At 46.5% G+C, this 23,956-nt stretch overlaps 2 protein-coding genes across 3 annotated transcripts; one reads left to right on the top strand and one right to left on the bottom strand.

Moving 5' to 3' along the window:
• Positions 1-2,934: 2,934 nt before the first annotated feature.
• Positions 2,935-10,192, top strand: LOC311533134 (ras-related protein Rab-39B-like). The gene is made up of 2 exons (XM_084652289.1): positions 2,935-3,334; positions 6,332-10,192. Exons 1-2 carry the CDS (start codon positions 3,120-3,122, stop codon positions 6,762-6,764), a joined length of 648 nt encoding a protein of 215 aa, XP_084508415.1. The 5' UTR covers positions 2,935-3,119; the 3' UTR covers positions 6,765-10,192.
• TAF12 (TATA-box binding protein associated factor 12) lies at positions 9,982-23,906 on the bottom strand. 2 transcript variants are annotated; one of them, XM_084652291.1, is made up of 6 exons: positions 23,737-23,906; positions 15,229-15,480; positions 13,483-13,560; positions 12,974-13,088; positions 12,241-12,329; positions 9,982-10,458 (listed from the first exon to the last, which is right to left on the bottom strand). In XM_084652291.1, the coding sequence occupies exons 2-6, from the start codon at positions 15,394-15,396 to the stop codon at positions 10,423-10,425; spliced, it is 486 nt and encodes a 161-aa protein (XP_084508417.1). In that variant the 5' UTR covers positions 15,397-15,480; positions 23,737-23,906; the 3' UTR covers positions 9,982-10,422. The 2 variants fall into 2 exon arrangements, with proteins under 2 accessions (XP_084508417.1, XP_084508416.1); XM_084652290.1 differs by lacking the exon at positions 23,737-23,906 and adding an exon at positions 18,067-18,150.
• Between the last annotated feature and the right edge of the window lie 50 nt (positions 23,907-23,956).

Here is a 23,956-nt window from a genome sequence, read left to right as displayed (position 1 = left end):
GCTAGGGGTTTTTTAATGTAGCCTGTTGGAAAACTAGGCAACTATTTAGATGAGTTGATGTACCCCCTGGAAGAGCTCCGCATAGGCCCAGGGGTACACGTACCCCTGGTTGAGAACCACTGAGCTAATCTGTCAGCTCTTTTTTTCTATTGTACCTAGCCTAGCTATCACATTTCTTATAAAGCCACCACTGCAGTATCTGGGCCCATTGGTGTTTCAGTTCTGCAGTAATCACATGATTTTGCCTGGTTCATGTGTCACTGGAGATAGGGAGAACAGGAGGACTTGTGGCACCTTAGAGACTAACCAATTTATTAGAGCATGAGCTTTCGTGAGCTACAGCTCACTTCATTGGATGCATAGAATGGAACTCGATAAGTTTATGGAGGAGATGGTATGATGGGATAACATGGTTTTGGTAATTAAATATTCATGGTAAATAGGCCCAATGGCCTGTGATGGGATATTAGATGGGGTGGGATCTGAGTTACCCAGGAAAGAATTTTCTGTAGTATCTGGCTGGTGAATCTTGCCCATATGCTCAGGGTTTAGCCGATCGCCCTATTTGGGGTCGGAAAGGAATTTTCCTCCAGGGCAGATTGGAAGAGGCCCTGGAGGTTTTTCGCCTTCCTCTGTAGCATGGGGCACGGGTCACTTGCTGGAGGATTCTCTGCTCCTTGAAGTCTTTAAACCACGATTTGAGGACTTCAATACATAGATGAGAGGTTTTTCGCAGGAGTGGGTGGGTGAGATTCTGTGGCCTGCGTTGTGCAGGAGGTCAGACAAGATGACCATAATGGTCCCTTCTGACCTAAATATCTATGAATCTATGATATAGTTATATATATACACATACAGATAAGTTGGAAGTTACCATACAAACTGAGAGGCTAACACGGCTGCTGCTCTGAAACCTGGAGATAGGGAGGTAACTGTGTGGGGATTGTCAGATACTGTTAATTCAGAGGAGTCCTAGGGTCTGTGTTATACAGATAATTAGACTAGATAGTCATGGTGGCCCCTGCTGGCCTTACGCTCTATGAAACTCCAGAATCAAACTGAGCAGGATCTCCCTAATCTAGTCTCTTCAAGTTCTCACGCTGCTCTCACCACTAGCCTCGGAGGGGCCCTTTCCCAACTTCCACCCCCTTGGCGTGGAGCCACATGGGGAAAAGTGCTGAGGCCTCCTCACCCTGTCAGCTTCTGCAGCAGGACGTGGTGTAATGGGGGCGTTTAACCAACAGCCCATCTTTGATTCAGTTTGTAGAACCTCCTGCTGCTTGGTGGGCCAGCAGCACCCGGAACTGAACCTATGAATGCTGCATCTGAACCCACGAGCTGCTACTGCCTCAGCGAAAAGGCTCACCTCTGTTAAACTTATCGGAGGGGCCCCAACCTGTACATGTGTGGCCCAGACACCACTGGCGGGGAGGGAATAGCGCCACCACATGGAGTAGGTGTGGGTTACGTCTGCTTGACACCAGTGAGGCAGTAAGGAAGAGTCTGTCACTGCAGCCTGGACTGATGTTTTCAAATCGTTGGGGTGAAACCGGACTCAGATTTGAGTGAAGCTGGAGCTGATTTTATTAATTCAAATACAAGTATTCCACAGGCCCAATCAGCCATGCAGGCACCAGGCAGGTCTTGCATTAATTCATGCCCAGTTGCAATATCAACGCTTGGCCTTTGGCGGCAGAGTGCACAAGGCATGAATGAACACAAAGCAATACATGCCCTGTCTTGGCTTGTTGCTTAAACATTCTCCCAAGGGAAACCAGTGGCTCTGACAACACATCTCTGCTTACCCCAGGGGCTCAGCTCATGCCCAGGTTGGCTGCGGCTGGGCGGGGAAGGAACTGCCTTTAAAAGCCAATCTTATTAAGGGAGTGTGAAAGTCTTTTAAATATTCTCTATAACAGCATACTAAAATGGAGTCCATCTCTAGGGCCTTCCAGCCAAAGAGCTCAAACCCTTTAAATTTGGACTAAGGGCTTGTCTATAATCTGGAATAAAGTAAAGTGTGGATTTAAAACAGATTAACTATTCCTGATTAATCCTGTGTGTGGTCATTCTTATTCTGGACTAAGTATGTCTACACACAGGGACGTGTAGGTTTTTGGAGGCCCAGGGCAATATCTGACATGGAGGTCCCCCACCCTTCCCCAGAGGGCTGGGGTGGTGGTGATTAGCCGGCGAATCCGCCCTGCACTCACCCTACAGAGACAGCGCCTGTCCCATGGGGCCAGGCCCAGCTCCCCGTTCTGGGTGTTGTGACCTGACACACAGGACCACAGCACTGCCCAGGTTTGGCCCAGCCACCACTCCATCATGAAGAGGGTGGGTGGCGTGCCCGGGTGTAGGACCTGGGGCACAGGGTCACAGCCTGAGTGGTGCTGACACCCCATTGCACCAGGTCACAATGCTGCCCATTCATGCTCCATGGGTTTGGAGGCGCTTTCAGTTGGAAGATCTGGGACACACTGCGCCTTTTGCACCCCTCTCTGGGCAGCTGTGTCCACACATAGCGTTAATCAGGAACGGATATTCTGGAAGAGCTCCCCAGGATGGTAGACAAGCTCTGAGTCTCCCACTGCCCCAGTGCGGTCAGTACTATCACCTGTATTTCACAGGAGGGAAAACCAAGGTGCAGTGACTTGCCCAGAGACAGACAGTGGCAGGGCTTGGGTAGAACCCAAAGTCACCTGACGCCCAGGCCTCACTAGTTACAAGGCCCCTATACATAATCTAATCTTCTTAATCTAACCTAATGCCAAGGAGATGCTTCCTCATCACAGCGTTTTGCATCTGTTTTGCTCGCTCCTTTCCTCTGACACACAGGGCCCAGTGTTACTGAGCGGAGACAGTCCTGACAGCCAAACGTAGGAGTAATACGTTCTCTCTGCCTTCCCCTTCTATAAACACTGCGCACTCAGCGGGAGGGGTGGCAGCTGCCTGCCTGGACACGAGCTAGAGCAGCTCTCAGCCTTCAGCTGGAACCATCTCGCTCCGCTTCCAGCAAGTCCCAACCGGCAGCGCCGTGAGAGTTCTCTCTCCAGTCCGCAGACACTCGGCTCCAGGCTCCTTGCTGCTCACAGGCTTGTCCCGCTGGGATACTCCGGATGGATTCACTCTGGCACTACCAGTTCCGCATTATCATGCTGGGGGACTCGACGGTGGGAAAGTCGTCCCTGCTGAAGCGTTACACCGAGGGCGCCTTCCTCGACTCCATCAACCAGACGGTGGGGGTGGATTTCTACGTCCAGTTTGTGGAGCTGGAGCCCGGGCTCCGGATCAAGCTGCAATTCTGGGACACAGCCGGGCAGGAGCGATTCAGGTGGGTTTGCCAGGGAGGGTTAGACGTACGTGTAAGCGTGTGGACTGGACGGAGCCGGAGCCGGAGCCAACGAAGGGAGCTTGAAAGCTGCAATGGGGATTAATACAGGTGCAGAAAGCTCCAGGCTCGAGCGCAGGCTGCAGTTTTCTTGCATGAACAATGCTGAGGAAAGGGGCTTGGTTCACAGGCCGGACACCAAAGGCCTTGGAGTAGGAAAAGCCTGGGCCATGGCTCGGTTAACTTCTCCCAGGCTGCCCCTTGCTGTTGTGTCTGAGCCCCGTGGTCCCCAAATTGAGGGGTGCAGAAGAACATTCGGGGGGAGCAGCAGGGTCCGGGCCAGCCCCCCAATGCGGGCAGGGAGGGAGTACCACCCAGCCCACACTCTGCTCCCAGCTCTGCTCCGGCCCTGCCCCCAGCCTCGACCCCTGACCGCAACTCCATTCCTGGCCCCAGGCCCAGATATGCTCCTAGTTGCGGCCCCAGCCTCAGCCTCCCTATCCCTGTCTGTGTCCCATCCCCCACCTCTCCTGGGGAACCGTGGCCCTGTTCCCAGCCCCAGATCCTGGGGGAGGAGGGGTGCACTGACAGGGGTAAGAGGGGGCACAACCCTGAAAAGTTTGGGGATCACTGCTCTAGCACAGCTTGGAGGGACCCTAGGTAGTCTCTCAGACTCTCCTTGGCCTCTCTGCTGAGACAGGCAGCAAAGGGGGCAGCTGGTGCCGTGCAGGAGAGCGGTTTAGCCTATGGGGCATCCTAACCCCTGGGAACCGGACAGAAAGCTCCACCCCCACGCTCATTTTCCCTGGGCTGGGTCCGACTCTGTGTGTAAAGCACCTGCAGCCGTGCTCAGGTGCTGCTGCGTGGGCCTCTCTAGAGCACGTTGGAGGAGTTTAAAGCCCTCACTTTAGGGACTCCCCTCCTCCCAAATTCTCGGTGCATGTGTCATCGCCCTGCTAGGGTATGGCAGGGGAGACTTGTAGGGTTTCCCACCACACACTGGCCCCAGTGCCTAGAATAGAGGTGCAGAGTGGGAGGGAGCAGGGACCCAGCCCTTAATTCCGATCAGAGGAATAGTACTGAGAACCACTGATACACAATGGGGCTTGACGGCCAGGCTGGGGCGCTGTCAGGGGGAGTCACACACTGGGTGCAAAGAACTTTCCAGCTAACAACACTGTGGGCACCTACTCAGCCCCATATAGCCAAGGGCAGGACCTGTGGGTTCCATGCTGGGGCAGGGTTATCAAAGCTGTTTGACTCAGCTCGGCTTTTCCCCTGTTGAATGTTATTATTTGAGCCCTTACCTTCCCCCCTTCCATTGGTTTCAATGAGAGCAGGATTCACCCCAGGTTCGGAGGAAGGAAGGCGAGGGGTTAGCAACCGCCTCCCGGGTGAGGGGAGGTCCCGCTCTGTGGCTGAGACTGCCAGGCCAGGTGGGGTGCAGACACCAAAGCCTGATTCTCCTTGCTCTTACCCTGGTGTCAGGTCAGAGCAACTCCACTGATCTGTCTGATTTACACCAGCGTAAGTGAAAGGAGACCCACATCCCTAGGGACTGGACGGAGACCAGCTATCCCGTCCAGACCCAAGGCCCTTTAGTTCAGCACCTCAGGGTATTAGGTACAGAGTTTTCTGCTTCCTAAGCTAAGGGGCTAATTATTAACCAGACACATGCCCCATTGAAAGGAACTGGCTGGGCACACCTGAAGCACCAGGGCCAGCCCCAAGACGTGGAAGAAAAGGGGCTTCCGAAATCTCATTTACACTGGAGGTTTGGCCAGTGTGTAGCCAGTTAGTGACAAGGGCAGCAGGTTTCCAGGAATTCCCCAGGGGTGGGAGCATTAGCACAGGTAGGGCTCAGCTGTTTAACACCTCTGTGTTCGGAGCAGGCAGACATAACACAAGGGTAAAAATACTGGCACTGTTGCCACTGCAGGTGGGGACACGCAGGTGGCTGGAAAACAGGAGGAGAGTTTCCAAAAACCTGTTCTGGGCAGAACCCAAACTGGCTGTAAACATGCTTTGTTCACACCCCACATGGTTAATTCTCTGCCACCAGCAGCGTAAGCTAGCCCAGTGAGGGTAGGAGACTGGCTTGGAGTAACCCGTTCAGCCAGCTCTTGGGCTGCCAGGGCATCCCAACATCTATTGCTCTACGTGCTACTGGGCGGGGGGTCCTCAGGGTACTCTACCCTCTGCCAAAGTCCGATGGGATAGCTGCCTCGATTTCCCTAACATGTACTGATATGGGAGCATAAATTGATAGGAACATAAACCAAGCTAAACTGGGGGAAAGAAAAGATGCATTGTGGACACAAGTCAAGCAACTGGCTCAGATAAGAGTCACCCCTGTGACACGAATCTGGTTGAACATGTACCATAGACAGATGTTATATCTAGGCATTAGGACTAGTTAAAAAAATTCCATCCAAACCATTTTGACAAAAAAAAGTTTTCCATAGAATGCAGGGTTTTGTTTTGTGGGTTTTTTGTTTGTTTGTTTTGACACGAGAAGTAGCTGCTTTCCTCAGAACATTTAGTCAAAAAAAATTATTGCCCCAAACCTAAAGTATTTGCATTCAAAATGGCACCCAGCCGTCTCACAGGACTTGTAGATCAGGGGCTTTATGCTTCCATTCCCCTCTCTGGGTGGGCTCTCTACACAGACTACCTCTCCCATGATGCACCATGACCACGGACTCCGATGGGACGCATCACTTCTCGTCACTGCCGCGGGGGAAAGTGGTGCATCATGGAAGATGTAGTCTAACCAGAATAAGGCACCTGAACTTTAACTCCCATGAGGCAGTACAGTGCCATTCTGAATTGAAGTTTTGCTTTTCTATATTCCACCAAAAAGTTGAAATTTTCTGCAGGAAAACATTTTCCAAGCAGTTTCACAAGGCAGCCTTTGCTGCCTCTGTGCCATAAAGATCTTAGGAAAGTAAAGCAATAAGAAAATGCAGAGTCTCACGCTGTTCCCTTCTTGTGTCCTAGGTCAGTGACTCGCTCGTACTACCGCAACTCCGCTGGGGCAGTGCTGATGTTTGACCTGACCAACCGAGCATCCTTTGAGAGTATCAAGGAGTGGCATCAGGAGGTGACAGACACGGTGAAACCTTTTCACGTGGTCTTTGTGCTGGTTGGGCACAAGAGTGACCTGGTGCCGCAGCGCCAGGTTGAGCGAAAGGAGGCAGAGAAGCTGGCTTCCTCACTGGGGGCAAAGTATATAGAGACATCCGCTAAAAGCAACAGCAACGTGGATGATGCCTTCCAGCTGCTGACCTTGGAGATCTATGAAGCTGTGAAGGCAGGGGTGCTGAGCCCAAACAAGGATTGGGATGGGGTGAAAAGCAGACTGCCACCCACAGAGGAGCCCAAAGTACAGAACCTGGGAAAACAAGAGAAGCAGAAGAAGTGCTCATGCTAGCCAGACATTGTAGACTAAGAAGCCAGAGTGAGCTACCATCACTCACCTTCCTGTCTGAGACTTGGCTGCCAGGCAGGACTATATGCAAGGACAGTCACAATAGCCTCTTCTAACAGGCTAGTAGTTCCCGTTAACCTCTCCCAGCAAAGGCAACAAACAGAACTGGAACGGGTAATGTTTCCATCCACTCATGTTCAAAGGCTGCAGGGTTACACAGCACCCTTTGTGCTTGGAGGAAATTCCAAATAGGAATCCAATGGTCTAAGCACTGGAAAAGTCTGGAATTTACACTTGGATACAAAGTTAAATACATTTTATTCATATTTCTGGTTGCCTTTAGCATTAAAGTTAGAACAATAAACATGCCAATGAAAATGGCAAGTGTCCCCCAAGTGGTATAAACAGTGACACTAGACCCAGGAGGTGCCTGCAGATTCGGAGGATTTAGAATCTCCATGGATGCTGCATTTTCTACAGACTAAACATTCTTCCAGCTGTCCTGGTTGTGAAGCACTTCCCAGCATTGGTGTTCAGCTTGGAGTCTACAGAGTCACCCAGCAACAGCATCTAAAGCACCCCCAGCTTCTCCCATTCTCATCAATGCGGCTCCTCGTTTTAAAACCCTCAAGTTATCATTAAGCGGTGTTTTGCTGCAGGTTGTCCTGCCCGAAACATCCAGCCACCATGTCCCTCTCAGGTCACTGGACTTCCCCTTCGCTTGAAAGGGCATGGCCTAGGAACAAGGCTGTAAGTTTCGAATATGAAAACAGTCACTCTATTCAGGAAAAGCAGCTTCCCTCTCAGGCCTTAGATTTAGCAATCTGGTTCTAGGGCAACAGGACTGGCTATTCCCGCAGGCTGTGTTCTTGTGACTACGCAGGCTACTGAAATGCCTTCAAGACAGAACAGGGTAGCTTTCACCTCCAGGTTACTGGTTAGAATCCAGACCATGCTGATAGTTTAAAAAACAAAACAAAAAACTAGGCTCTGTTGGCTTTTTAGGTGACCACTATAAGAAATGAATTGGGCAGGTCTCCAACCAGTTTCCAGACCAGACTGTGGTACCCAAACTTGACGTTCCATCCGTTCACTTCACAACAATTTAAGAAAGTGGCACATGAACCAATGAAGTTTGGGATCCAGTTTTAAACCACATCATAAAGAACCATCTCTACAACTGGCCCCTACAATGGTAGTCTCAGTGGAAAGACCAGTTATTAGCTGGGCACAGAGAATGGATGACATGCATACTTACGAGTGTGAATCCTCATTTTGGAAGGACCGTGTCAGGTACCAGAATGGCAGTTTAGGACACTCTGGACACTGCCTATGCTGTCAATAAGAGTTCAGTTATGAAGTTAACTAGTCTCAGTAGGATTCTTGCAAAATCCCCCCCCTTACTGCAATAAACACGCTTTGTATAGGTTTACATTTTAATGTTTTTAGACAGTATGTACAGAGAGATTTGGCAAACCAGTGAAGTGCCTGAAACCACTATTGCAAGCGTTCTCAAACTGGGGGTCGGGAGGTTATTACATGGGGGATCATAAGCAAGCCTCCAGCCCAAACCCCGCTTTGCATCCAGCATTTATAATAGTGTTAAATATATATATAAAAAAATTAATTTATAAGGGGGGGGTCACACTCAGAGGCTTGCTATTTGAAAGGGGTCACCAGTACAAAAGTTTGAGAACCAACACACTGTTGCTTATTGCTAAAAGTTATCGAGTCAGCAGGCCATAAATTGGTCATGCAGCGGCCTTAGCATAACCAAGGCAGGAGGGAAGGGAGTTCTGGGTGCCACAGACAGGGCAGCTTGACCCCATGTCCTTCCTGCTAAGAATGTTGAAATTGCTGATATATGTATTTTAGAAAAACAGGAAGTCTGTCTGTATGTGCCTCCGGGAATGTTTGTCAAGGCCCCAAGGTATGGACACTCTGAGGGGTAGGGGTGGGGGAAAACAAAACAAAACAAAACATATCTGGTTAAATTGATGATCAGAAGGAAACCCCTTGCGTGACCTTTAAAAACTGCTTGCTTAGCAAGTTTTCTTTAAGGGACATGTCATTGTATTATTAATGTATAAATAAGGGGAAAAAAAGTTTGAGGTAGCTGGACTTCTTAGGAGGGGTTCTTCAGGAACGCTCCCTCTGGACGCACCTTGGGGTCCCCACCGGCAGACAGAAGTTTGGCCAGCAGAAGCCTATCAGGGTGCAACACGAAAGCCACGTTCACCTTCGGTAATTATCAAGGGTTGGGGGTGTTTTACTAACCTTTGTTGCGTACGTGAAAGCACGCTTGTGTTGTCCTGTTTGTGCCAGCCATCTATCAGATGGATGGCCGTGTCTCCCTTGATTTATTTCCTGACACCACCTTGCACAGAATAAAAGTTACCAAGAGCTTTGGGTTTAAAGAACCCCAGGTAACAAGTGGGCAAACCAGATAAGAAGTCTGGATTTTATCTGCGGTGCAGCCTTTAGCTTGGAAAGCGGATGACTTATTTTCAGACCATGTATATATTTCAAAGTCTTTGGGGGCAGCTTTCAATTTCATCCTTGTCGACCCAAAACTCAAGAGGTACAGATATAGGAACACCCCTCCCCTTTCATGTTTGCAATTTGAAGAACCTTTCCCACCTGATTAGCAGAGTTACTAGGGTCAAATTTGTGGCCTAAGCTTCAATTTATTTTCTAAACAGTTTTAAAGTGAGTTATGTGCTGGTGAAATGTGCTCAACTGACAGCCCTGGAGACTGAAGACTTCCATTTGGTCATGGAATAGCACATGCTTCCATCCCACCATCCCTGATCTGCAGGGAGCCAGAAGGAAGTCAGGTCTCCGTGACTCGCCAAGTCCTTGGCCTTTCTGTTGCAGCTGTCAGCCAGGGCTCCAGTTGGTCTTAATGTGAACCCTTGTGCACTAGGAACTGGACAGATACCATTAGTTTATTTCACATAGGCCAAACAGCCAACAGATGGTAGGACTTGTGGTCACTACTCACCTCAGCCAGATCTCAACTGGCTACTTAGAGGCAAAATGGTCTGTGCTGTCCCTTACCAGTGCAAGAGCCATCCTAGTCCTCCCCTCCATTTTGAGCCTAAACCTGGCATGTCCTTTAAACATCCCTGCAGCAAGCCGCCCCTCTCTCCTACTGCCTAGAGTTTGAAATGAGGCGCTGTACACACGTCAAATGCAGAAGCACGAGACAATGCCCGGCTTTAGATTAATAATTTCTTTATTAATGTAAAACAAATGCAAGTATTTATATAAACATTGACATTACAAAGTACTGGAACTGGCAGGAGGGAAGGGGGAAAACGAAAACCTCTACAGATGCTTCTAATACTGTCCCAAACAAGACCAAAATGCTCTGTTCCTTGGACAATCAATCACTTATACAATAAACCACTTTAAAGGTCACAAATAAAGTCTTTGTTTCAAGATACGATGCGCTCTGATGGGGGGCTGAGGAAGGGGGGGCATATCATGGTTTTTGGCCGATCTCCTCAAAGTCATAGATATTGCTGCACTGTTAATAAAAAATATATGCTTCTCTGTAAAGCATTAAAAAAAATATCCCATGGATGGTGTCATGGAGGCTTCAGCTTAGAGGCAGATATCCCCAAACGCACAGTTGTCTCCCTGCTACTCCCAGGGGTTATTTCTTGGTTGTTTTGCGGATCAGTGCCATTCTCTGAAACAATAAAGGGAAAATACAGGGAACTGAGCGACTGGAACATGGTTATCTGCAAATCAAGCTGGGAATGTGGCTATAGAGGAATGAGATTGAAGAAACACAGGGTCCACAACAGGTTGTCTGTGCAATACCATATGCTGAAAGTAAGCTCTGGTGAACAGTGGCGATACACCAAGAGCTACAGACACAATGGCCTTTAAACACTTTGGGAACCACATTTTAACAGTTAAGATGGGTTCTAGCTAAATCCATTTGTAACTTGATTTGTCTAACTTGTGGGTGGGGCCAAACTATAAGCCATGCTGAGAAGTGTTCCACCTGGGTCCTACTCAGGCTTGAACACGTCTGTAGGCAGTGTTCTACCATGAATTAGCTGGACCGGTGTTTAATCATGGTTCTTTAAGGCTATTTGAATCCTAGTTTCGATAGATCCATAGCCAGAAAGTTTAAAAAAAAAAATTTTCAGAGAGTCTGTGCTTCTCTCCTTGGGAGAAATTCTGTCCGGAGTCATCATTTCGGTTTGGTGATTCTACCTTAATCCTAATTTCACTCAGTCATTAGCACAGTTTAATATTTTACTTGCATTGTGCACTGAATCAAAATCCACCTGAAGGCCCTCTGTCCGCACCTGCACAGCATTTCATCTGCCGTATCAGGAATGGAGCTGTCACGTTACCATGCTGGTGCATTTCGTAGGTGTAGAGATTTTTATTCATGGCTTTAGCCTTTGACTTAAAAAACCCAGCAACTTCCAAAGTTGGAGCAAGACAGAAACCAGTACTGAACAAGTAACTAACAGCTGAAATTTCCAGGACAAGCACAAGTGCTCTTCAAGAGGAGCCCCAGCCAGATATTTAAATAGGAGAGGAAATAATTTTCAGCTGCCCCTATATACAATGGCAACAAGTCTCTTGCTGCCACGTTGTGCAGCAACCATTTACTTCCAATGGAAAGGATTCTGCAGTTGTCCTGCAGTAGCTCAGTAAGACCTGGGTCACTGTTACATACATGCATGGCTACTGCCATTAGCTGACAGAGCCAGCCGCCACACATTTTAATGCCATGTTTAACAAACAGCAAGACTTACAGCCCTAGTCACTCTTGATCACAGTATGCAAACAGCATCCCTGGACTCCCGTGGTTTTACAAACAAGGATTCCCTTCAGTCAACATAGATTTTTAAATTCTTCTGGAAAGAGAGCTTTCTGGCTATTCACAAACATGCTGGCTCCATGCAGAACGGACCATAAAAACCAGCTATGCAGCATTGTCTCATGGCCATGGTTGTGTTTTGGATCCTGAACTGAGTGTCTTCTCCCTGACCGCTTAACTGCCTGTGGGTGAAGGATTGTTTTAGGCTCCTCCTTGGAGCGTCAGAGGCTAGGTGAGAATTGCTCTCCAGCACTGTCATCACATGCTAACTGCAAGGTCCACTGTGCAGGGAGCCAGCATTACAAACTAGCAGTCTCTCGTATGGGGTCTCCCAACAACTGACACTCTACTGCAACTTGAAGGGTGTGGCCATCAGTTAGAAGAGAGAATCTAGCAGCAGCCAGGAGTCTCCCTGTCTTAGATTGTTGCAGCCTTGGGAACACACTGAGTCTAAAAGAATATACAAGTACCACCATGTCATCGGGATTCCATTCTGTCTTGGCCACAACGCAAGAGTGGAGACGAACAAGGGCAGCACTGGCATGTGTGGGGGGAGTTGGACAAGGACTCTGCTTGTATGGACTCCCCTACATTTGGCTATTAGTGCATTCACAAGGGGCTCCTCACCTGTTTGTGAGCTTCTGTAGTGCAGGCTTTTTTGTATGGCCGGATTTCTTCAGAACCAAAACCAGGGATCCACATGTTCCACTGGCGCTCTGGAACAGAAAGCGCAGATCACTGCGTCAGAAAGCCGTGCAGAATGTCCAACACAGGGAAGCCCTCAACATGCCACAACAATAAGAACTATTCAGTGAACCTCCTGGTGCCAGGGCTCCAGATATTTAGTGAGAAATGGGGGTACTGGGAAATCCAGACTCCTGTGACTAAAGGCACCACAGAGGTTACTTATTATTTGTACTGTGCTTGCATCTAAGGACTCGAGTCAGGGTCCCATTGGGCTAGATACTATATACAGCTATTGTAAACAGGCCCTACACCAAAGACCTTACAATACAGGTTACAGAATGGATACAAAACGGCATGCCCGTGCATAGGAATAGGAGAGTTTTGGAGGAAGAAAACATAATGACATTTAAATTGTCCCTGATTCCCAGCAGGTCCATTAAGAAATGATGCCTAGACAGCCACCCTAGGCTCAAGTTCATAAAGGGGCAGCCTCCTCCATGTCTCTGCTTCCACACATTTTGGTTAGACTATTTCCCTCAAATGTCCCTATTCAGCGTTTGCTCTGGTTGTGTAGCGTGTACCCAGATCCCTACCCCAAGGTCTAGCGGGGACAATCCCTTCTCAGATACTCCCTCAGTTCTGTCTCCTCACTGACAAGACACGAATCTCTTACCGAGATGCAGCTGGACATCCTTCACTTCCAGAGTGTTTGATTTGCGATGTCGGGCAAGCTGGCAGGCAGCTGTCACCACACTCTCAATGAAATCATCAGCAATCTGCAACAGCATCTGTGGGAGAGTAGGGGGTTGAAGAAAGGAGTACCTCAAACCCATTCATATTATTTTCTGGATGACTGTTATACTCAAAAAACAGTGACCACCATGAAATTCAACCCTCAGAAGCTACTGCTCGCTGAAAACAGTTTGACCACGCCCTACAGAAAAGCCCCTGGGATGTCTGTGAGAGTCACCAGCAAAAGACTGGTTAATAAATTAGAATGAATACTTCTGAGCACCAGCAATGCATACGGACCTTCAGCACCACGTTTGAAGCTGACCAGAGCTTGCGTAACAGCACAGTAGTATAAACCAATCCTCCCTGTATTGGGCAAGGGGCTATGACAGCTCTGGATTGGCTCTGCATGTCCTATTTTACTAGTACGGGTTGTCACACATGGCCTACCTCCTCCACATCCTCATCCAGCTGCTCATTGGGATCCACCTCTCGCACCAGATCCTGCAACTTCTTCTTGGTTAAAACCTGAGGATAAAAGGGTGATCATTTTCCATACTGCATTAGCAATCTGACTGGCAATACACAGCACAGCAGCAAAAAATTAAAAAAATCACTCTTAAACTGCCCCCAAAACTGTAATCCACGTTCCAGGCTATACACAGTATTGACAAAATGTAACGCTGCAGGAACTGCACAGATAAACACTGGGCAATAACTAGGCATTCTCAAACCTACTTGGCAGCTACAAACAAAGCAATGGCCAGTGAGACAGAATAATGAATAAGGCTGTCCTTTCACGTGAGACAACATTTGCTACCATCTCTTTCATCTCAAAATACTGTTGATTAAAGCAACAGTGCGCTGGCAAGAGAAAACAATTGCATAATGAGAACTCTTGAAGGGTGGACTGTAAGTACAAGAATAATTTCAATAACTGCAGGGTTATATTATGGGCAAAAGATAATTTTACACATTTCTATGGTGCCTGCCAGTGCTTCAGATAAGGTACATACACCACCACTGGGTGGAGGACAGCAGTCAATTAGCACAGAGCATGCTGCATAACAGCGAGGGGGGAGTGAGGATTTTATTAGTTTCTGAGCATCAGCAGCATGCTCACCATTGTAGGATATAGAGGGATGGTATCACCCTGTCCCAAAAGTCTTACAAGTTAAACTAGATACATTTGGTTCAATGACACTGAGGCAAACCCCTTCTCTTTTGAGAAGTGCCAACAAGTCAAATGTCCATGAAGCCTGAGTTTAAAAAGCATCAGAAAATCTACACACAAACTTGGGACATTTAGTTTGTTTCCCAGAGTAGAATGAAAGGTTAAGTGAAAGCTACTGGAATCTGAATCTGTGATTCCCATAAGACTCGGGAGTTCAGACATGATTACGCTCTTAAGCCACTCCCCTCCAGGGGAGCACAGCCTTCTCTCCATCTCAGCTTCTCTCTTAGTTCTTCTGAAGCGGAGCAAAAGTTTCAATTCCAGCCCCAGCATTGCCACAAGAGTGGAACCGCATGGGGTGGGGGTATTTCAGCAGAGGAAGGGTGTTGGAGAAGACTGAAATCAGATACCTTCCTTTTTTTGGAATACGTCCCATTTTGCTGCCAGAATGCAGCCAATCATTTTATGTGTTAAAAACTGAAAACAAGTGTTGCATTATATGCGTAAAATGGCAGCTGTTTGACTGTGGTGCTACTTCCTCATTGTCCCGAGGAGGTACAAGTTACCTACACACACCGTAGGTTGGAGCCAGCAATCTGACTTCAGAAACCAGGTTTAAACTGACCTTTTGACCTATTTCAGGGAAGCGGGGGGGGGGAGGGGGGAAGGGTATCTAGCACATTGCCCTACACTTGTTATGATGACCTACAGCATTGGAAAACAGATTTTCATTGTATTCAGTATTTTGTTTTTCATACAAGCCACACTTGGAATGGGATTTTCTGATCTCTCCGATGTTCATCACTAGGAGACTAGATGCAACCTGCAGCTGATCTATACAATCTGTGTCTGATTCAGATTGTAAACTCGAGAGAGGCAGGAACCGGATCTCTGTAGTACTGGGTGAACTGTGGGTACTCAAATGATATGTAAAATATTTCCAGGTCATTTAAGGGAGAGTCATCAAACTAAGGGAGGGTCTGAACAACTCCTGGTTTGCCCAAGATCTTAAGTGAAATTACCTGGTTGCTTTCAGGACTTAGGCGTCCCCCTCCACTAGGAGTCCCTGGCATCTTTGCCACAGCGGTACTGTTTGCCATGGAGCTCTGTGGTGGCGTGTTGGCTGGTTCTGGCTTTATCGAGGAGAAACTGGATAGGTTGATCAAGGTAGATGGGCCAAACTGGTTCATAATCTGCTGGGCTTTAGTCTTTAAATCATACAGCTTGTCAAGATCCTGCTTCTTTTTGGGGTTGTGAGGACCCAGACCAACCAGCTGGAGAAGGAAAGGAACACCAAAGTGAACAATAGGGTAAAGGTGTGAATTTAGAGATTGGATTTCACTCCCTAAACTCCCCCTCACTATCTGTACTAAGACCATATCCCACAGGCAATGTCTGGAGGCTTTCAACTTATTCTGATACTTCCAAACACACTTTGAGGGGAGGAAGGACATGGGTGGGGAAAGGAAAATATTTCTGAACATTAAAAATAAAACTTTAAAGGAAGGCATTATGGTTGCACAGACTTCACTGAATGGAGAACCGAGGATGGGTGTGAAGTCTGACTGAGCCAGCCCGAGTACATCCTAAGAACATTGCATTCCCTCTTCCAGTCTAACACCAAAATTCAATCCATGCCTGAATCCTACAGACCCGTAAAAGGTCTTTTCCCTCTCCTCCTACCTGTGCCTCTTTGGTGGCAGCCTTAGGTCTCCATACTTACTCCTAACTGGCAGATTAATGACAACCTCCTGATGTATAGTTGGGAAGATTACACTAAAGAGGAAAAAATCAGACTATAAACTCCTCAGGGCAGGGACTGTTTTTTCGTTCTATGTACCATGGAGCCTGGTCTACGACCGGGGTCTCTAGGCACTACCACAACATGAGAGACTCCATTTTTACATTTCAGACATCTACTTAGTTGGGAGGAGGAGAAAGCCGAGTACAAGGCTCCTCATGTAGCTGCACTGGTTAGAACCAGGCACAGAGCAGGAAGGTACAGTTAGTTCTAGCATCTGCCACACAACCCCAACAATGCATTTCAAGTCTGACCTGTAATTATTCCCAAACCAAGACATTTCCAATAGTAGGACAGTTTTGCAATGCGAACAGATATTGAAAGTTTGGCCTAAGCCCTAGAATTCAATTTCACCTATAAACCTTGTCAGCATTAAGCCAGGTCTCCAAAAGTGACAGGACAGTAGAAAACCCACCTTTGTCTCCAATTCCTTTGATTCCTCACTTCAGTTGAGGCTTTCAACTGCACAACATGGAATTTAATGGACTGTCAAACAAAGGCCAGAACTGACTAATTTCATACGCCTAACTAACGGCCTACTCTTTCCAGATTAGCCATAAAATTCTCAGACTAACTCATGTCATAGGCCACTAAACACCAGAGGTAACATCTGGACTGGATCTGAACTGGCAACCTAGATTAGTAAATAGGGTCTAGAACCTTGAAACATCTATTCTTCCTAGCACACTACTACAGACCCACCACTTGGCTTCCTTGCAGTCAGATCTGTGGCCCACAGCTCCACAATAGCATGGCTCTGTCCAAACTTGTGTTCTTCAGTTATCACCAAGAATGGTAAAGGAAAACTGTAGTGATTAGTACTAATACACAAATATTTATTAAATTGTTTTACCTATCAGAGTAAGAGGTTTCAGATGCTCTTACAAGTCTTTCACCGTTCTACTATCTCAGTTCAATGAATGCAGTTGTCAATGGGATTCCTGCTTCTGCCACTATTTTGGTGATAGTTCAGACCAATAAGTAGGTGGTTACATAGAAAATACATCTCACTATTTGAAAGGACAGACGTTAAGCTGTGAAGTGACTTTTAATGGAAACTTTAATAGCAGCCTATATTAACTCTAAAAATCTTATTGCAAATGCGTTTTCTGTGTCTGAACATAAAACTGGTTGTGATGACAATTTTTGTATTTCTGACTTTTGTTTTAAGTGATTTATTTTCCATAATTAGATGTGGAGGTTTCAAATTCTCTTATAGTGCAGTTTTCCTCAAACTTTTCTATAAAAGAGCACCTTTTGGAAATGTCTCTTCTCACAGTGACAAGTGATGCAAGCTGAAAACAGGCTACCAGGAAAAAACAAAACAGATCAAGGATATTTATATATAAATTAAGGGAAATAATATTTTCTACCTTTTGTAGAAAATGTGATTTTCCTCTATAACAGCATTAAATTCTTTGTTAGTTTGTATTAATTCACACAGAAAAATCACTCTTTAAAAATAATCACACAAGAATGCTTAGACAGTGGATATTTTAGTGTTTCATTCCAATGCTCAAAGTCATGCACTGCTGCAAACATATTACATATATTTTTCTTTTTAAAAACAAACATAAATGCAAGTCACTTCACGTAGCTCTGATTTCAATTTCTAGCCCAATGTTAACAGATTTTAAAATAATGCAAAATCCCTATGTTTGTGTCTTGGGATGTTCTTCAATCATACAGAGCCCTATAAGCTTTTAGTTGGCATTTCTGGAGCGAAGCCCCTAGAGCACAGTGCAAGAAGCAGAAGAAAGGATTCCTGCTTCTGACACTGGTTCGCTGGGTGATCTAGGACCAGTCACTTAGCCCTGTGTCTCAGTTTACAAAGTAGGAAATCTTACCTACCATGGAGGGGTCAGAAGATGTTGTGTGAAATGCTTTGAAATCCTTGGGCAAAAAGCACTATATTAATGCAGAGCAATTTTTACGCTCACCTCTAATTTCAACCTTTGGGCATAATCAAGTCATCAGAACACAAACAAAATGTGGATGCACAGGTTTCAACCTCAAGTCCTACATGGCACTTCATGGCAAGCTCAAGCAACTTACTTACAGCTATCTGAGTGTCTAGATCTTTAATTACATCAGCAACTGCTGTGGGCCCAGTGAATGGAGAGGCCATTTTCCAAAAGCTTCCTGTAAGTAAATAGCCAGTGTTAACCTAGTCTCCCCTTCTCCTGTGCTACATACCTCTCATTCCCACAAAGATACCAGTTGTTTTGCATGTCACCTACCATATCATAGGAAGATCAAAAGGAAACAAGCCTCAGCAGACAATACACACCACAACACAGCTATGCCTTGTCCTTATTAAAATGATCAGATGTAATTTTTCTGGGTGTTTAATATGAAGCCTTACTTTAAACAGTAATTGTGAACCTAGCGTACCTTGTGTTCTGAAGTGGCAAGGTATTTCCCAGCATCCTCAGGGGTGAAGGGAAGTCTATGTTTATGTCAAATCTTTGTTTTTAGGTTAAAAGTTTAAGTACAGGGCTAGTTGGTATTGGAGTAGAGAGTACAGATTTTTGCAACAATAGCTTTCTTCCACAGCAGGACTATGCCCCATGACTTGTACTGATGCCACTGGGACCTGAGTAATCTGTATTGCAACTGAGTAAGTAACACTATTGCAGCATTAGACTAGAAGATGCAAAGTTACTTATCGTCTACAGCAACAAGATAACTTGTTGAACCATTCACCAGAGTGCCTGCAGCTCCCATTTCCAGGAAGAAAAGACATTGAGCAAAGAAATCTATACAGAGAAATTAAAGGTAATCTGCAAAGGATTTTTTAGGAAATTTGGATATACTTTTTTCTTTTGCACGCTTCTTTATGATGGATAAAGGCTGAAAAAGTTTTCTTTACAGCTTGCTTTTTAATTTAGAAATATCAGAGTGTCAAGTCTGGTCATCCCCTGTTTTGCTAGAGGACCTCTTTGGAAGTGGTGGGTATCTCAGGAGAGGTATATTGCAAGTACTTATACATTAAATGCAAGGGCAGGATTGGCTGAATCTTTAAGAGATCTCCTTTCTACCAAGTGTTCGTTAGGCACTGGAGTGAAATATGTATTAAAAAGTTTTTAACTGTGTCTAAAAACCTTCCTCCCTCTCAACCGTTCTGCTTTCAGCCTTGCAATGTCATAATTTCATTATTTCTCAAGTTATCACAGAATCTTCCAGAATAATGAAAACCAGAATTTCTAGTGTCAAAAATTAAGCAGACAAGACCCATTCCAGCCTCCCATACTCATCACAACCAAAGAAAATTTACGAATTCAGCTGTTTTCCCCTTTGTAGGTCACCTTAAGGGCTTGATTCAAACCTTAAAGTGTGGAGAAAAATATGTCAGCACACTTTGTAAAAGGAGCTACCAAACACTGGCACTATGGCTGATTATATAGATGGTCATGGATCTATATTAATCAATATCATAATCAATCAGGTTCAAAGACCTAAATATGAACACAGAGGCCACCCATCTTTACTTTAAAAAAAAAAAATCATTTCCACCAATTCTGAAATGAAAAGTTCATTTTGAACCAGTTTAATACATTGGACATCAGGAGAACACATTATACAATGCATCCATAGCCCTACTCAGGTTTCAGTATGAACAAACTAAAAACATAATTGCAGAAATAAATTCTGTACCCTAACACGTTTCCATAAGGTTCTTCCTTGTGTTCAAGTCAGAAATAAGAATGGTCACTTGCAACTCTAGGAAAATTGATATTGTTTTCTTGCGTATCACAGCAAGATGAACTCATTTTAAAAACTTATACAGGGAGTTCCCTGTGGCTATGCTCCATTAACAAAGATTGAAAAATTAATCTCATTTCCTCCCAGACTTCTAAAACTTCAGTCTCTGAATCCCCAACTATGGTATAATTGAGTTTTCACAGACATTTAGGGAAATCTCAGTAAATTCCACAAGCTTCCCGAATTGAACATGGGCTCCTAGGTGCAATAACAACGCACTAATTATGACTGCATAGTGTGCAATATATATTCTCACCAACTAACAAGCTCTATTTTCCAAGATAGCATCTGTGGATTTGGCAGAATATAAATGCTGCATTTAACTAAGGGAAAATGTGTAGAGCCTTGTGTGAATACAAAATTTGTATCTGAGTCTGATTTGCAAACATGGTCAGCGGATATAAAGCGGATATCCACAGATTTGCGGGGTTCTAAAAGTGTGTTTTTACTTTACATTTGCAGGTCCAAAGTCATCTAAACAAAACACTTCAGGATTTACCAAGGTATAAGTACTTGCTTATTCAACATGTGTCCCTTGGGACAGAGTAGGACATTTTTTCCCCTTTAGAGATCTTTTTAAAGCATACTTCCCTTTCACTTCAAGTTTTTCTCTTAGCTGCCAAAAGATATTATATGGCATCTCCAATGAGAAGCAAGGAAAAGGAACATGCATAAATTTTCTAAATGTGAGAACACTGAGGGAAATTCCAGTTTTTCCTAAAATATAGCTGTACCCACTGTCTGAAGTAGTTTTTCATTGCACAAACAACAGTACTCCATGGGAGCTTACAGATGTTCCAGTCATACAGTAAGAGTTCAGAGCTTTCTTTTTCACTTTATAAACTTCAGTACACCATGACCAAAGTGATTTTTCACTAAAATTGTAGGAAGTCATTGGGCAATTAAATGGATCTGCCATCTATTTTCAAATCTCATTGGAAACCAACTTTTTATCCTTAGAGCTTTGAGGTTTTCCTTCTGCTATTTTTTCCTCTGAGGCATTTAAGAGCTAGAGTTTGGATTGAAGATGTGATACAAAATAAAGTTAGACTGCACTTTCACATTTGAATTTAGGACACCAAGATATGGTATCCCTGACACCCCCTTGCTCTTGGCTGCACTGTACTCACTTAGACAGGGAAGAAGATTTAGTTGGGGATCGGTCCTGCTTTGAGCAGGGGGTTGGACTAGATGACCTCCTGAGGTCCCTTCCAACCCTGATAGTCTATGATTCTAAGAGCGCCCTGCTGGGCTGGAATAGAATCCTCCAGCAAGGACTTTAAGTTTGCATCATTCACATGGTGTTTCACTCCCAGTTCATGCATCCCAGTTGGAGGAACCAACTAGGGGCAGAGCTCTTCTTGACCTGCTGCTCACAAACCGGGAAGAATTAGTAGGGGAAGCTAAAGCAGATGGGAACCTGGGAGGCAGTGACCATGAAATGGTCGAGTTCATCCTAACACAAGGAAGAAAGGAGAGCAGCAGAATACAGACCCTGGACTTCAGAAAAGCAGACTTTGACTCCCTCAGGGAACTGATGGGCAAGATCCCCTGGGAGAATAACATGAGGGGGAAAGGAGTCCAGGAGAGCTGGCTGTATTTTAAAGAATCCTTATTGAGGTTACAGGGAAAAACCATCCCAATGTGTAGAAAGAATAGTAAATATGGCAGGTGGCCAGCTTGGCTTAACAGGGAAATCCTTGCTGCTCTTAAATACAAAAAAGAAGCTTACAAGAAGTGGAAGACTGGACAAATGACCAGGGATGAGTATAAAAATATTGCTCGGGCTTGCAGGAGTGAAATCAGGAAGGCCAAATCACACCTGGAGTTGCAGCTAGCAAGAGATGTTAAGAGTAACAAGAAGGGTTTCTTCAGGTATGTTAGCAACAAGAAGAAAGTCAAGGAAAGTGTGGGCCCTTACTGAATGAGGGAGGCAACCTACTGACAGAGGATGTGGAAAAAGCTAACGTACTCTATGCTTTTTTTGCCTCTGTCTTCACGAACAAGGTCAGCTCCCAGACTACTGCACTGGGCAGCACAGCATGGGGAGAAGGTGACCAGCCCTCTGTGGAGAAAGAAGTGGTTCGGGACTATTTAGAAAAGCTGGATGAGGACAAGCCCATGGGGCCGGATGCGTTGCATCTGAGAGTGCTAAAGGAGTTGGCGGATGTGATCGCAGAGCCATTGGCCATTATCTTTGAAAACTCATGGCGATCGGGGGAGGTCCCAGATGACTGGAAAAAGGCTAATGTAGTGCCCATCTTTAAAAAAAAGAAGGAGGAGGATCCTGGGAACTACAGGCCAGTCAGCCTCACCTCAGTCCCTGGAAAAATCATGGAGCAGGTCCTCAAGGAGTCAATTCTGAAGCACTTAGAGGAGAGGAAAGTGATCAGGAACAGTCAGCATAGATTCATCAAGGGCAAGTCATGCTTGACTAATCTAATCGCCTTCTATGATGAGATAATTGGCTCTGTGGATGAAGGGAAAGCAGTGCACGTGTTGTTCCTTGACTTTAGCAAAGCTTTTGACACGCTCTCCCATAGTATTCTTGCCAGCAAGTTAAAGAAGGATGGGCTGGATGAATGGACTATAAGGTGGATAGAAAGCTGGCTAGATTGTCGGGCTCAACGGGTAGTGATCAATAGCTCCATGTCTAGTTGGCAGCCGGTATCAAGGGGAGTGCCCCAAGGCTCGGTCCTGGGGCCGGTTTTGTTCAATATCTTCATAAATGATCTGGAGGATGGTGTGGATTGCACCCTCAGCAAGTTTGCAGATAACACTAAACTGGGACGAGAGATAGGTACACTGGAGGCTAGGGATAGGATACAGAGGGCCCTAGACAAATTAGAGGATTGGGCCAAAAGAAATCTGATGAGGTTCAACAAGGATAAGTGCAGGGTCCTGCACTTAGGACGGAAGAATCCAATGCACCGCTACAGACTAGGGACTGAATGGCTCGGCAGCAGTTCTGCAGAAAAGGACCTAGGGGTGACAGTGGATGAGAAGCTGGATATGAGTCAACAGTGTGCCCTTGTGGCCAAGAAGGCCAATGGCATTTTGGGATGTATAAGTAGGGGCATTGCCAGCAGATTGAGGGATGTGATCGTTCCCCTCTATTCAACATTGGTGAGGCCTCATCTGGAGTACTGTGTCCAGTTTTGGGCCCCACACTACAAGAAGGATGTGGAAAAATTGGAAAGAGTCCAGTGGAGGGCAAGAAAAATGACTAGGGGACTGGAACACATGAGTTATGAGGAGAGGCTGAAGGAACTGGGATTGTTTAGTCTGCGGAAGAGAAGAATGAGGGGGGATTTGATAGCTGCTTTCAACTACCTGAAAGCGGGTTCCAAAGAGGATGGCTCTAGACTGTTCTCAGTGGTAGCAGATGACGGAACAGGAGTAATGGTCTCAAGTTGCAGTGGGGGAGGTTTAGGTTGGGTATTAGGAAAAACTTTCACTAGGAGGGTGGTGAAACACTGGAATGCGTTACCTAGGGAGGTGGTGGAATCTCCTTCCTTAAATATTTTTAAGGTCAGGCTTGACAAAGCCCTGGCTGGGATGATTTAGTTGGGGATCGGTCCTGCTTTGAGCAGGGGGTTGGACTAGATGACCTCCTGGGGTCCCTTCCAACTCTGATATTCCATGATTCTATGATCCCAGGCGCTGCGAGGAGATGTTGGAGATTAAACCCCCTCCTCAACTCCCCAGGCTGGAGGTGCCTATCTGGTGATGACAGGAGAGCGTGAATGCTCCCTAGAGTCTCCTAGGGCTTAGCGTGCCTGGAAGCACAGACAGGGGGAGCCCCTAATCCCCTCCTTGGTCGTGCCGGGGAGCCCCTAGCCACCCGCCCTCGGGAGCTGCCCGGGACGCTGGGGGCGGCCGTGCCCCGCCAACAGGCTCCCCCCGTCTCTCCCCCCGAAGGCGGGGGAGCCCAGCCTAGCCCAGGGCCGGGGCCCGCACTCACCGGCGCCCCCTCCTATCGCCCCATGTTCCGCGGCCGGAGCCCCCGGCTGAGCTGCTGCCGCCGCCGCCGGCTCTGCGCTGCTCGCCCGGGCCCTCCCGCAGAACCGTCCTTCCGCTGCCGCCCGGAAACGCTCGCCCGCGGCCAACCAGAGCCTCCCCGGCACAGCTGGCAAGGGAACGACGCTGGGCATGCGCACAACGAGCAACCACCCCCAACGGCG

Source organism: Lepidochelys olivacea, assembly GCF_965140295.1.
Source record: "Lepidochelys olivacea isolate rLepOli2 genome assembly, chromosome: 19".
Lineage (NCBI taxonomy): Eukaryota > Metazoa > Chordata > Testudines > Cheloniidae > Lepidochelys > Lepidochelys olivacea.
This window is presented reverse-complemented; position numbering and strand designations above follow the sequence as displayed.

What these genes read in the sequence shown, in the direction of transcription:
- TAF12 (XM_084652290.1), bottom strand. Translation starts at nt 18,135, where the DNA reads ATGGCCTCTCCATTCACTGGGCCCACAGCAGTTGCTGATGTAATTAAA. An exon ending in TGGATGAGGATGTGGAGGAG is followed by an intron (nt 13,089 to 13,482) that starts GTAGGCCATGTG and finishes ACTCTCCCACAG; the next exon opens with ATGCTGTTGCAGATTGCTGA. An exon ending in CTACAGAAGCTCACAAACAG is followed by an intron (nt 10,459 to 12,240) that starts GTGAGGAGCCCC and finishes TTATTGTTTCAG; the next exon opens with AGAATGGCACTGATCCGCAA.
- LOC311533134 (XM_084652289.1), top strand. Translation starts at nt 3,120, where the DNA reads ATGGATTCACTCTGGCACTACCAGTTCCGCATTATCATGCTGGGGGAC. An exon ending in GCCGGGCAGGAGCGATTCAG is followed by an intron (nt 3,335 to 6,331) that starts GTGGGTTTGCCA and finishes CTTGTGTCCTAG; the next exon opens with GTCAGTGACTCGCTCGTACT.